At 34.3% G+C, this 15,503-nt stretch overlaps 1 protein-coding gene across 1 annotated transcript in view; it reads right to left on the reverse strand.

The window, feature by feature from the left end:
• The window catches only part of KCNH7 (potassium voltage-gated channel subfamily H member 7), a 209,000-nt gene that overhangs the window by 71,824 nt on the left and 121,673 nt on the right, over positions 1 to 15,503 (reverse strand). The window contains exon 3 of the mRNA XM_041473132.1: positions 12,356 to 12,515. Coding sequence (XP_041329066.1) covers positions 12,356 to 12,515 — 160 coding nt within the window. The remainder of the gene's footprint in view (positions 1 to 12,355; positions 12,516 to 15,503) is intronic.

Genomic DNA, 15,503 nt, shown 5'->3' on the forward strand with positions numbered 1-15,503 from the left:
ATTCCAAATATTTAGCATTGTATTTATCACTCCAAGCATATACACACAACAGTAAAATAGACAGAAATCTCTCTCAGGTAAACCAGAGTCATGAGTGTTTAAAACAGCAGTTAAAAGTGCCAATTTTCATTCTACAGAGTGATATGCACCAGAGTGAATCTTGGGAGTGTGTGGATTTCTTCTAACTTACTAAGTAAGCTTGAACACTACAACTGCTCACAGTTGAAATCAGTGAGGATCGTAAAAAAAAAAAAAAAAAAAAAATTTAAATGCACATAAAATTGAGCTGTAAAGCAGCTTATAAATCAATTTTGAAAGCTTATTGCATCCAAAGTGAAACTGATACTATAATTCTCTTTTTTTATCAATTACGCTGAAATTCTTAAAAAACACCATTCATAACGATTTCTGGCATTAGACACTATTCGAGGCTTTTTGTTGGCACTCTATTTCAGTCATATTCATGGTGCTGCAGATGGTCTTTTCTGCCTCACCACGTTAATATGACCACGTTATACTGCATTACTGATTTAGCTGTCTAACTGCAATTCAGCTGGAAAGAATACTCAGTGAGAATTTTGCTTCTTGTTAAGACTTTTGGGCATAAAATATAAAACTTAAATGAGCAGCTTTTTGCTTTCCTTTTATACACTGTAATAAATAGTCTCAAACCCTATTTCCTGCTTTTTAATTTGAATATTCCTAAGAGAAGGAGTCTTGCTATTCTTCAGTGACCAGGTAATGAGCTACATGGTGTGTTGAACATTCATCTCTCTCCTGTAGCTAAAGTTATCAGGGGGCCCATTCAGAATTTGTGTAGTTTACTGATCTGAGCTGAGCAAGGAAGTGTAGTAACACAATTTGTCATGAAGCAAAATTCATTCAGGCCTCAGGCCTGCTGTCCCAGTATAGAATAAAAGTGCCAGTGGGAGCTTTCCTGGCCTCATGTGTATGGAGTGAAATCTTTTGTTTGGTAATGGACAACCCTTGCTTTGTGTAAGTATGGTGTCAGAGCAGACAGATCTTGGCTTACAATTCTCAAACATGTTTCAGATGCAACTGGCTATTTACTATGAATTCAGAGATAATATTACATTAAAATCCTTATATTTATTAAAGACTAGATTGCCAAATTCTTCTTAATGCTGAGTCAGAGATTTGTATGATTGTGTCTTCCTAAGAGCAATTGAGGAAAGCAGTTGCGTCTGAGTCACAATTCCAGGCGTACATTCCACCTCCTCCTTTCAAACCTCACTTTACTGAATAAGTAATTTGCAAATGAGTTAATCTGTTGGTTGCACTTATTCTCTGTGCCATCTCAGCTGTTAAAGTTTCTAAATAGTAGAACTCAGTCCAAAAATATCACTGTAGATGATATAGGACACTTCTAAACTGTTTACAGATAGAATTGTCTCCAAAGTCTCAAACTCAAATTGACTTTTCTCGTGTTCGGGGACCCTTTTTTAATTGTGTCGCATATTTTGGGAGATCAAAGGAGAAGACTTATAATTTATGGAAAGAAAAAGTTTAGATTAATAATTTTGTGGGGAAAATGCAGGGAAAATCCTATCTTGATAAGCAAAATGAATATCCTTGTTTTTCCATATATATTGCAGTAAGAAGTGCTAACGTTATTAGAAGATTGCTATTCTTAGACACGGAAAACAACCACATGGAATTTTGTGTCAGGAAAAAAAAAAAAGGAAGAATGAAAATTAGTTCCCAAAACACCTTATCAACAGCTATGATCATGATTGGAAATTTTCTGTCCCATCAATAGAAAACAGGGTATTCCAGCAAAAATATCTGAACAAGGACTTCTTTCGTAACCCAATACACTTGCATGGCTAGTGATTCTTGTGTCAGTTCTGTGCAAACATTTCGTAAAAAGGAAGGGAAATTATATTTGGCCTGGCTGTTGTCTTGATACAGTGAAGGTATTCCCCAAATTTCTAGTGATGAAAATGTATATTTACATACAAGACACAGTGGTTAAGTCAGAGAAGTTCCTGCAACTGAGAAAGTTTTACCTTCTCTGCAATTTCTTTAGTGGTCTCTGGGTAATGGTAGATGTTGTGTTATCTGCCAAAGTTTGTTTAGCCCATGTCAATGGGATTCCTGCAATACTATCCCAAGCACTGCAGAAGGATAATCCTAAGAGATGGCAGCTGAAAAGTTGTGATGGCTCCTCAAAGAATTGCTCAGCCAGCTTTTGTAGCACCACTAGTAGTATTGTTATTTTCATACTGATGCAAAACAGTTATCCAAACCCCAGAATGTGAAAGCAAAAGGAAAAATATTAGCTGGTCTCAGGCTCCCTAGCTGGCAGCCAGATTTAGTCTATTTGTCTCAACATTCTCTAGATTTAGACTTTCCAAAATCAAATCAAAGGAGCTCAAATGTACAAACAATTTGCAGAAGATTGCCTATATGAGGTGTAGAAGCTGTCAGAACTGTTTCCTGGTGTGATGTGCCACTTCTCCTAGGCTGAGAGCTGAACCAAAGTGAGCTGCTCATGTTTCTGAACAACCTATTGTCTGTGGTAGGGTGTTGAAGAAAATCACGTCTTGGATAGTTTTACAATGGTGAATGACTGATCTGGCTATAACATGAAACATATGTTACTTTTTCAATATATAAGATTAAAAAATATAACATAGATATCCACAATGACCAACCTATTATAAACAGATTTCCTTGACAAGGGCAGGTAAGACAGGTCAATTATGACAGACTGTCCTCCAGAGCATGAGCTAATTCCATAATACCTTTGTTCTGAAGCCTTCCCCAAAGAATAAGCAAAATTACTTTCACAGTAGTAGCACAAGTCAGACCTTTGCTGCAATATTTTCTCATAATTGAATGTCACAGAATTCCAGGATTTAGATTATCAGACATACGTCACAGATAGTTATTGAATTGCTGCTCAAAGGCTTGGAAATACCATCTAGCAACTCATGCAACGGACTAAAGGAAATGATTGCTTTTGAGAATTGGAATCCCTAAACACTGACAGTCTAAAATAGCAGCAAATACTTGAATTTACTCTATGCAAACTCTGCGGCATATGATGATGCCTTATTTTCTGTCTGGGCACAGCAGGCCTTGGGACAAAGAATTACAGAAAGAGACAATTTTGGTTTTTTCAGTTCTTTTTCCCAAAATGTATTGAAGCATACTTAAGTCGATAATTTTCTTGCACTGCTCATTAAATAATTTATTTTCAGGAGGAAAAAAGTAAGGCATATGCAATTATTAACATTAGAAACTAGAACTCATAATTCTCAGACACTGAATACTCTTATCCTTTGGTGTGGTCTCCTTTAATTTTGGCTCTTTTAGTTTTCTGTAAAATTTAAGGTTGTGTGTGTCTTCTACCAGTAGAAGAAACCAGCGATCTTCTTTGTGTTCTCTTGTAAGTGAGAAAGATTAAACTTTGATATCTGCACAAAGGACTCTGTCAGGATATGAAAGGAAGGGAATGAAGTCTCTGACCGCTTGTGGGGCTCTGCTGTGTGTGGTTGATAAGTGAATTTAGTCAGAACAATGTAAACAAGGTCTCCCTCAAAAGACAGAATCTTGAATGTTAATATGAATTGGTACATTTACATGTTTTTCTTCCACTTGGTGATAGAAATGTCATTTTACTATCTTATTCATTACACTTACAGGAGTTGAAGTGCTTTTCTAAAAAAGCTGTATGAAAAAGGAATTTTTTGTCCTCTCAGAAAGAGATTTTACTTCTTGCATTTTTATTTCTTAAATATGATTAGAAGCATGAAAGAAAATAAAAGAAGTAAATAACTGCAATGAAATAAAATAGCAAGCATCACAGAAAATATTATATCTAAATTATTTGTTACCTAGCGCAATATTTAGCTGTCTTGGCATGACTATGGGGGGGTTTTTGGCAGCTGGGAAAAAGAATTTATTCTATTCATTAAATCAAGCTCTCAAGAAATTCTCAGCCCTTCATCACCCTGGCTGCCAGGCTTCATAGGAAAAAAAAATATTGCTTTTCTCTGAGACAGGAAGCCTGAAGATGTTTTCTATGTTTTAAGACTGAATTCATACACCACTCTCCATTTCTGCAATGTGTTTTGTCTCATATATTGATTGAAGTTTTTATGCTCTGCATACTGCAACTTTCAGTAATAATAAGATGAGAAGTATCATTAAATTTGGATTTTATATGTCACATAATTATACTAAATTTAATAGTTTACCTGTTATATCTGTATTTTTGCAGAAATAAATATTCAGACAGTGAGAGCAAGAGCCATATTATGACTTGCACTCTTCTAGAAATATATAAAATGTAATGAGATCTTAAAATAATATAGCCAGAATAAAGCAATAAAAGGACTTTTGTAGATAGATTTTTAGAAGATAGATTTACCTGAAGAAGAGCCACTTGAAAGGTTGTTACCATCTGAAATACAATTAAACTAAATTTACAAAAAGCTTTTGCTTGAAACAGATTCAAAAAATAAACAGACTATTAAGAAAAGAAGGCAGAATATCAAATTTACACACATTTTAGAAGCAAATTCAGGTAGCTTAAATTCAAATACAATATATGTAATAAACAGAAGAATTGTTCTGAAAGTCCATTGGCTTTTCATTTGGAAAATTTAAGAAGTATTAAATTAAGAAATATTTCCAATTACCAAATTTTAAAGCTGGCTAAGGTTCCAGACAAAAAACTAAAGTAGGTGTACACAGACTAACATGCTATTTCTTGTGAAATGAAACTTCTAGTTAATGATAAATTTTTTGCTAGACGATGACAATTTTATTTGGATGAAACTTACTGAAAAGTTGAAAAATTCATAATTTTCACCAGAAGAATAGACTTTATTCACTGACAGTTGTTCAGAATATGAGCTTAGTTTCATGTTGCTGATAGGCCTCACTTATTTAATCTCTTCACGGCAAGAGCTCTTCAGACTATGTGTCCTTGCCAGTTGCTCTCAGGTTTTTGATATATCCAACTTGCATGGATGCTTAAAACAATCAAGTAATAATGATAGGATTCTATGCTTGAAAAGTAAGACATGGTGGAGGTAAACTCCCTCATTTTTATCTATAGATCTCTTTTGTTTGCTTATCTTAAACCAAGCCTTTTCATGTTGAAAGCTATAAATAAAAAACCCCATATTTCTTGTAAACATCCATCTAAAAGCTTCTCAAATCCATTGGAAATATTTCCTGCTTTCTACTAGAGTAATTTTTGTCTAAGCTTCAGATACCCTGGTAGTTCTGATTTTTTTCCTCTTCAAGGTCAAAATCTATAATTCAATTTGGCAAGTGCCCAGATGTGTTAAGTTCTCTGTGCTAATTCTTATTATGAATAATAGAGATGTGTCTCTTTCTTCCATCAGAGAATGAAGTAAAACTCACTACCTTTATACTTTCCTGAGGGTATGTATTATAATGTGGGATGACTTCAGAAAATGATTATCTTAGCCTTCAAGTTACCTCACAAAACCTCCCCTGTTTTAAATGTCCTGAAAAGAACAGATAGAAAGGAGACCTGTTAAAAATTAATAAAAATATATCACTGGAAGACCTGTGTGGTATGCATAAGTTGCCTCCACTGAAAGCTACTGAAAGCTGTGTCACTCCCTCTTTTTCATTTTCAATCTCTTTAAGCAGAGATTGCTTTTTTTTTACTGAATGTTTGTACAAGACATAGCAAAATAGCTCTGCGATCGTAGCTGGGTGAGGCTGTAATTTAAACAGATAATTACAGTTCATGGAATCCAGGGAGGCTTCCTTTCTGAACTGAGCCCCAACAGCAGCCATTATGAGGAAACAGAAGTAGAGCTACTCCAATCATATTTCTCTGTAGAAGAAGACTAAGAAAAATGGTTTATCTCAGTGGCTTTTCTATGAATTTAGGCAGTTAGGTGTTTGTGGAGCACTGAAGGTGGTAATAGCAGAGGTTCTTCTGTCTTTTACTGGTGATTGGTGTTTGGACAGATTCCTTTGCTAAGAGTTCAACTCTGTTTCAGTTTGCCTAATATTTACTGTAATTTACCTTGGAGACAAATACAAATAATTGACACTGGGTTTTTCAGAACTATGCTGCTGGTTGGCTAGATAGAAACCTTTGTCCTCCTGAACACAATTTTTTCTTGACTAGCCCTCACTGAAGATGAATTTGTTTCCAGTGGTGCAGCTAAAAATAAGATCCTGGACAAATTTCTCATTACATTTTGGGCAAATGTATACTTACACGTGTTACTTATACATGCCATATTCTATGAGGCAAATTTGCATGCACCAATCAGTAACAGTATTTCACGACAACATTGCAGTCCTAATATTTCTAGGACTAAAAATGTAGGCTTGCCTTTCACTAAACTGCTATACTTATATAGCAAAGTGATTTGCACAGAGGAAAGCAAATACTGTGTTTTTAAGATAGCTCTTTGACTGGAAGGAAAATTTAAATTGTAGTTGTGCTTGTTTACAACATCAGTGTGTGGAGCGTTCTCTGCTTCTCAGATGTAACTCCATGGCTAGGGCCAGGAAAGAGGAAAACTTGCTGAAGAGTAAGCACCTTGAAGAAGTTGATTCAAAGGTTTTCTTTTTATAGTTTTGGCTGGTTTAAGAATATTATATCATTTTATTTGAACCTTATCCAAAAAAGGTTATTTTCCATTTATTGGATGCATAATAGATCCTCTAATTTCCTTCACAGAAAGAAATCCAAGAAATTATTCTAGAGTGTCTTTATTAGGCTTATAGATTTTGAAATGATAAAATGATAATCCTGAAATATCCCTCTTTGGCAGAATGCAATTACATGCTTAATCAAATAACTTTTTGTGTTTTCTCCCATGAGATAAATAAACACTGTGTTTGGGAACCAATATTTAGCTTACAGGTTAGTACTTCAAGCTAGTCAAACTGTTTTGAAATTAAAATAATAAAACTTGTGATAAAGGTATCTCATCTGACCAGCTATTTTAGCCTACTGATTAATAGAAGTTGTGATCTAGACAGGGTTGGATTAAATATCAGAAAAATCATTATAGGTCAGTAAAAAGGTAGAATGCTCTAGGTGGAGCAGAAAACGAAGACAACTGAGAATTAATTTCTGAAAGGTTTTTCTCATTGCAATCTACAAATGGTCTCTTTTGAATAGAAAATTGTAGCCACGTTCTTCATATTGAATTCAGAATCCTCAAACTATAGGTTTCTTCAGTTTGAACTGGCTGTTGATTTTATGAGTTCAGTCTATGTCATGGTTGATATTGATATCTTGCAGTCATTAGTTTTACTGACAAGAAGAATTTTACAGCTTTGAGGAATAGAATCAGGTGCTGTGAGCAAACAGAAATTTATGCCACTACTTCTGTAAATTGCTGTAAAAACTCCTCATAAAATAACGGAATGGATGAACACGCCACAGTGCAATGTTTGAGAGATTTGGGAATAAAACTGGATACTAAGGATCCCTTTCCTCAATCATTCATATAAAAGACATATTTATACCCAGAAGTTATAGCTTAACACTTTATAATAAGGATTTTAATGAAGTTTGTGCAACACACTGAATGGGAATTCATATGTTATTTTTGTTAACAGCTGTTACTAGTAGATAAATTTAAATTATAATTTGCAAGTGTTCAAAGAAGTTTTTTGCTAAAGTGGTATAAAATCACATCTCTCCTTAATTTAGTTCATTGCAGAAAATCTACTCAAAGCTCTGTGTTCTTTTTTACAGTGAGTCTAACAGGAAGGAATTCTCTTTTAACATGAGTATCTTGCTAAATATACATTATTTATGCATTATTTCAGTTGGAGTTCAAAATTTTATACAGCTTTGCAAATAGATTCATGAAAATTTATGAACTACATTTTTGGGAATAATTTTTTATAATTATAGTGACAATCAAGCAACTGTTAGTGTCTTAGAAGGTGTAAGAGAGAACAGTCCAGAAGAAATGTTAGAGATGAGTAAAATCCATTTTTAGGGCTTATGTAGCTCAAAACTATCAGTCTTAACACCTCAATGCACTACACTAATATTGCTTCATTTACAAAGCAGGAATTTATGTTTTCAAATGTTTCACATGTAAAATGAGGTGGGGTAAAGTTATTAAGTGTTTTTATCTTTGGGTATAGATGTTAATTTCTGGAATTCTAAAATGTTTACATGATTTAAGAAAAGGCAACACAAAAGACAAGCAAACTTATTAGAAAATAATTGAAGTAAGAATGAGCAGAATTCTCATATATGGAAATGAGACAAAGCTTAGAAAGATGGAATGATAAATGGGCATCTCTAGCAGAAATCAGTTTCTCTAAGTCTCTTTTTAAGTGCACATTGCACAAATATATTCTTCCTGGAGAAGAGAATGTTACCCAGTTGTGGGATAAGTACGTACAGTGGAAATTTCTGCATGTCTCTGAATACAAAGATGCAACAGGGGTAGTATTAAATTAAGTTTGATTAGAAGTTTAAATGAAAAGATATGGCAAAAGTTTTGGGCTATACCCTTTTTTCCTCAAAAAAAGGGAAGAGTTATATATGAACAAAGACTTCCTTAGTTTTACTAGGGAACTGCCATACATTGGAAAATAGAATTGCTGCAAAATACAAAAACAACAAAACAGAAAAGAGTGAAAAATCAGTTGGCTGTGATTTATTTACAGGGTTAGTGGATGCTATAATATTCTAAAATTCCACTATTTGGTTTTACAAAACCTGCTCCAGCTGCCAGTAAGAACTGGTGATAAATTCTTGCCAGAAAAAATTAGGGGAAGAAAAGGATCAGCTGAAAGAACTTTTGGGCTGCTATTGTGAAGCCACTATCTTCACTTTCCACATTCTTGCCTATTCAGACATTTGCTGCATATAAGATAGGAACTCTTGATCACCAGACTAGAAAGAATTCTATTTATACTCAAATGTGCTCATCAAAATCCTGAAACATACTTTTTTCTTTTTAATAATCTATTATTATCATCATCTGCCAAGCCCAGTGCTGAATCAGAACCTAACTGTGTTAGCCATCAGCCTGGCACATAACAAAAGACAGGATCCTTGTACTAGAGAGCTTACAAACACTGTTGGAAACATCCATCAGCTTTCAGCTGATAAATTTTTAATTTTTTATCTATCCAGAGCTAAATGCAGTCACTTAGCTAAACCTAAAAAATGCTACTTGTCTTACACAGGGCTTAATTTGTTCAGAGGGTGCTCAGCCCTTTAACAGATTGACATCCCTCTTTTCTTCACAGCATGAAATGCTTTTATTACGTTATATTAGATTTTACAGAATCACAGAAAATTCTGAAATGGAAGGATTGCTGAGTCTAACTTAAGTGAATGACCCATACAGGGATCAACAACAATCCACAGCCTCGATGTTATTAGCACTCTGCTGTAATCTGTCATGAGGAGCCCTATAGTAAGTGGTAGTGTTCAAAACTGTTGGCTGCAGCTTGCAGAATAAATACTTTTAGAAAAAAGGAAAGGCTTTTCAAAGTTACACTTGATAAATTTGATCAAATCTTGATAAATCCATTAAAGGAAGGATGAGACTATGAAAAGTTATCTTCTTTTCTAGGGACAGGAAAATAACTGCAATCTATTTGCTTCCTAATAACTTTTACTTCTCTCCTGCAACCTGACTCAGTCTTCCTTTTTTTTTTCTTTTTTTTTTTTTTTTTTTTTTTTTTCTTTCTTTCTTTCCCCCCTGAACCAGTAGCATTCTAATATGAGAAAATTCAATCTAAGGAGCTCTGGAAAGAAATCTCTCATGATCTGTGTGCTTCTGGGTAGTAGATGTTAATGTAATCTGAAATCTTTTGTCTTTTGTCATTAGCTGTTGCTTTTCCTGGTTGTTTGTCAGAGATGTATTGCACTTGTTATGTGTCTGGTTCCCTCTCTATTTTTATTCTCTAAATTGGTTGCTGCATTCGAAGGGATTTTGTTGCTTTTTTCCCCCTGAACCAGTACCTATTACTGCCCATTTTTTGTGTGAGCCAGTGAAATGAGATCACCTGGTTTACCTGTTCTAAATAGGGTATGATGATGAAGAACTATCTCCTGGAGAATCTGCTGTGTACCTTTCTTATGCTGGGAACATGACATTAAAAATATGTTTTCACTGGTAAGCAATCCACCTTTTTGGACTTTATTTTTTTTCTAGCTTATTGGTCTCTCTCTGCCTTTTCTGTATTTCAAGGCTTTTTTCTGTTTTAGTTTAAAACCACGATTGAACTACACACTATCTTACAGTTATTTCTGGATGTTTTGCATAGCTTGGCCTATTTCTTGCCAAGAGGAATTTTTGGCTATGTAGCATATTTTGTATCACCATCCATCCCATCTGGCCCACATAACAGTCTGCTCTGAAACCATAAAGCAACTAGGTAGAAGACGGAGCAGCCATGTGCCTGCTCTAGTTTCTACCAGTTTCTGGCATCTGGCTGTACCCACTAGCAGGAAAATGGTTCAAGTCACCTTTCCTTGCCTCCTTTTGCATCTTCATCTCTCTCTGAGAGAGATCAGATATGTACTGAGCTTGGAGATCCACTTATTAGTTTTTCAAGAACTCTTAGCAAGGAAATCCCCTGTGTATGTCAGGTGTAAATACCACAAAAGAAGAGAAGGATGTATTGACAAAGTGGGGGTATTTTTGCAGATTTTCTCTTTAGTGGCTTTACACTTTAAAATGTGGCAAGTCATAACATTTGAAAGTATACAGTGATGTGTCACAGATATGAGAACAAAATGTTCTTTTTCAAGACATGAAGCTCTGTTTTTTCTACCCGACTCGTATTTTACCTTCTATTTTGTCCATAAAACCACAGTAAGCATGGACAAGCTGAACAATTTAATCTATGTTATAAAATTGCTTTTTAAATGAAGGAAGGAAGGTGTTTCAAACTCACAAAACCATGGTATACTAAAATAAAACCAGAATATGGACAGGATTTACCTGATGTACTTACTATAAATTTTTTCTGATGCAATTTTTAAATTTTTCTGATACCCCTTAATAGGATTTTAACTATATAATTAGCAGAAAAAAGTGTTCTCTTGCTATCTCAAAAAAATCCCTACAAAAGCTGCTGTATTGGTTATCAAAAAAACCCAAACCCAGTGCAAAACAGAATAAGCAAAGGAAGCATAAAAGCACAAGATTTTAAATATGTACTGTAAGGGCCATTTACAAAGGATTTTTAAAAATCGTGATATTTGGTGAAAAATAATTATTTGCAGACTGAAAGTATCCAGTAATGGAAATTTCCTTTGCCACATTCTTATACACCCTGTCATTGTAGGGTTCTATGGATGTTTCAGGTACTGTGTAGTGTTTGCATCAAGAAAGTTCTGTCCTTGCTTCTCACCAGTGAATTTTACTGGTGAGAATTGTACTAGTCTTTATTTCTTAACTAGAGAAACCTGAAGTGTTGATTTAACAATTGGAATACTTATGTTCCTTTATTGCACTAATGTTAAAGATTATCTCACTGTGAAAAGGTATTTTCCAAGTGTTAATGCTCACTGTTAGAGCATGCTGTGCTTGACTAAGAGCTTGTACATGCTCTGTGTACAGATGTGGTCTGGGAAATGTGTTCTGGGAAATCTTGTAGTAAGAGTAGATTACGTGAGTGGCGATGTAAAGCAGAAGGATTGTGTGCTGTTGCTGCACACAGTGAAGGTCAGCAGAAGAGCATATGTTCTGCAGAGAGTGGGACAGAAAGCTACACAGTGCAGTTGTATAAGTAGACATTTCTGTTGCGTATTCTAATTTTGACAACATTTATACTCCAGAGTGGAATGAAAGCAAAAGCATTTCCTATGCATCCACCCATCCACCCCCATCCTTCAAGTCAATCTAAATACTTCAATTTGATAAAATCAAGATATTTAATTAAGTTATAACTGATTGTTGTATTTTCTAGTCTAATTTAATCACATTTCACCAACTATTAATCAAATGACACCAATATTTTTTTTATAAAATAGAAATACTCAATTTTGAATAGGCTAAGATGAAATATTTGGGCTATATCACAATGTTTTTTTTAAGTTTTCCATTTGTAATGGATTTTTGTCAAGGATAATGCCCCCTTCTGTGAAAGATTTTAGTATTTATGAATTTATATGTCCTTGTACTATTCACAAGATCTAGGCTGTGAGTACTACCAAAGATCTGATAGATTATTTTACTACATCTTGCAGTAGGTTTGCTACATTTAGCTTCTTATGATTTCGGATTATTGAGTCAGTCAATGAGATTGTATCCTTTGCTAATCTTATTGCCCATGTTGATTACTTTGCCAGATAAAAGTAGAGGTAAGCAAAAAAAATTCATTGCATAACTTACGATTCACAAGTTTAGACGGTAATATTGGCTTGCACTTCTCAGGAGATGCCACATTCTCTTCATCTGTTACATACTCAAAATTAATAATAAACATCATTGCTACTCCCTCTTGATTTTTCACTGGAATTATGTGGGTGTTGCAAATGAAGGTAGATCCTGCAGATGGATTAAAAAAGAAAGAAAGAAATATAAAAATGGAAAGAAATATATATTTTTTTTCAGTTTAGTAAGTCTAGTTACACAAGCAGACAGTGAAGAGTATTTATTTGAATTCAATAACTGAGCATCAAACATATTATTCTTTAATTTTAACAGTAATGTTTTCATATAAAAAAATACCACTGTTCATAATTTCTTGGAAACTTACCTTTACCAAAAAGTGTCCTTGAAATGTCAATTTTACTTTTTGGTTTCTTTTTTCACTGGAAGTGCCTGTATAGACGGACTTGTAATACGGAGACATTTAACACCAAAAGTAGAAATGTGAACACTGTTCCAACCACAGTCCTTGCAAAGAAAGCAGAACCTGATTCTTCTAAATGTTGAACATTCTTCAAGCATTTGGTTCTATTACACAGGATGAGTCATGCATTAAGTATTTATGGATGTAAATATACCACTATTCTTATTTTAGCTCTCAGTCTTTTGGAGACTTTGGGAAATGTTTAGGTTTGTGTTAAAAATTTTATTTGTAAGTTGTTTTATACTTCATCACAAAAATCTTCTGTGTTAATAATTTTCAATACTTTTCAGATGGGCTTGACTTAAGTGTTATATACAATCTGAACTATGAACTTAAAAATACCCTAACTTTCATATGTATGGAGCCTACTCTGCCTATACTAAAAGTAATAGAGAGTGTAAACTTTCAATACCTTTGGTGCCCAGAATGTTCTTGTTTAAAAATCTAATTACAGATTTAAGGAGTTATTTGTATTAATTCTTCCACTATGGCTTTAGAAGTTTCAGTTGACAAGGTCATTAGTTTTGATTTAATTCTTTCTATTAATGTTACAGAACATAGTGATTCCAAAAATAATGTGATTGCTGTAAGCAATACAATAATGTGCTAAAAACTTCATGCAGACACAACTGTGAGATGGGGTCTTTCCATGATAACTAGGGACTGGTTTAATGTACATCATCTGCAATTTAGGCACTCAAATGCAGTAATCACTGAAACTTGACAGCCTGTGCAGTTTGACAAAAACAGATCTTGATCTAGATTGTACAAGAGTATTTTTTTTTGTTTGCTTGTTTCCATTGAGGAGAGATAGTACAATTTATATCATTACAACCAAGACCAGATTCTGGCCTCTAATATTTAATGTAGTACTTGCTATAATGTGGTATATCTGGCAATTTGAGTTATGTATAAAATTGACATGCTGGCCTTTCAAGTTTTGCAGCTGTAACTTCCATCCATTTAATAAAACAGTTAAGCTGTGGCACTTGCCACAGTTTCCATGGTTACAAGCTCAATGTCTTTAGTAAACAGAAAATAAGCAATTTAAGACTGTTCCATTAGAGCTAAAAATAGAAGTGCTGCAGGCCAACCATTGCAACATAGACTGGTTAAACAGAGAGGCGCGAGAGAATTTAGAATAATCTTTTGCTTTTAGCTAACAAATAAAATACATACTGAGTACAAAAAGTCCAAATTATATTAATTGATTTGCTTGGAAGGCAATGATAATGGATGGTTTTGACATGAAGATTTATAGGCTGAGCAGGTATCCCCCAGTAAGTGGGAACCTGGAAGTGGGGCTCAGCTAAGGCATGCATGGCTTTGAATAACACTGCAGTGGATCAAAGGTTTGTCAGTATTTGCAAAGGAGGATGATGAGAACACTCTTTAACACGGGGCTCAGCTAAGGCATGCAGGGCTTTGAATAACACTGCAGTGGATTGTCAGTATTTGCAAAGGAGGATGATGAGAACACTCTTTAACAACTTTCCTGCTTTTGAAGGCCAAAGGTGTTTCAGCTTTTGAAATGCTTCCCACAGTGCTAAGTAATGACACTATTTCCCATTTGTGTAGAACATTCCTCCCTCAAGAATTTACAGACCTCATTTGTACTGGAGCTAGGGATTTGCATCTCTGCGGAGATGCAGGAGTTGTTTAACAGTCCACAGCTTTAGAACATGGCAAAAAGAGCAGATGATTGAAAATTTAAGCTGTATGTAGAAATATTTCAGGAACAAAAAATAGGAAAAGTTCATGTGTGGTATAATTTAGAATGGTTCCTTTGAAGACCAAATACCCCATAAACTAGTCAAGTCCACTGCAGTTCATTAGTCTGAATTTTTCAAAGAAAACCAGGCTTTTTATAAGGAAAGGAATATTTAGTTTTTTTGCAGTACTGGAAGTGGAATGCTGCAAGTTAACCAAAATATAATGACAGTCGCAGTCACTGTTCGTGACATTGTTAGTGTTTTTCTTTAGTACAGACACTACTATCTGCCTCACACATCTCAGTATCTAGCTCTACTGAACGGACAATAAGGAAATACAAAATTCAAAATAGCAAGGAATACTCTAGTATGATTTAAAAAGAAGAGGTGGGTACAAATAACATTGGTAAATTCAAAAGATAAGCTTTGAGTTGTTAGAGTTGATAGCAATAAAGAAATAATAATAAGAAGCTTGTTTACAAACAATCTTATTCAGTATTTGCGCTCTGGCATCCCACTGCTCTTCATTGCACTCAGCATGTTTTTCCTGTTTTGTCTCTATGCTGAATATTTCAAAAGTAAGACATGCTTCTGATGAACAATAAAAATGGTAATGTAGTTTTTGGAATTTGCATTTCTTATCTAACAGCACCAGGCAGGTGGATGATTTAATGAGAACAACTAAGAAAATAATACCTTTATAATTCATAATTTCAATATCCAGTAATATATCTGAATTTTCTCAAGATTACTACTGAGGAGTAATCATGAAATATACCTGGTTTGCTCTCTTATCATCATTGGAGATGATAGAGGACAAGTTGGATATTTTCTTGTCAGCTTGAATTCCATGGTTATAGGGACTTGTTTTCTTTTATTCTTATTTATATTCTTATTTCTTTACATTGTAAAACCCACTCTTTCATCTAGTTAAATTAGTGGAAAAATATCCATATGGGAAGAACAGAT

This window comes from Pyrgilauda ruficollis, unplaced genomic scaffold, assembly GCF_017590135.1.
Source record: "Pyrgilauda ruficollis isolate IOZ18807 unplaced genomic scaffold, ASM1759013v1 scaffold3, whole genome shotgun sequence".
NCBI classification, from domain to species: Eukaryota; Metazoa; Chordata; class Aves; order Passeriformes; family Passeridae; genus Pyrgilauda; species Pyrgilauda ruficollis.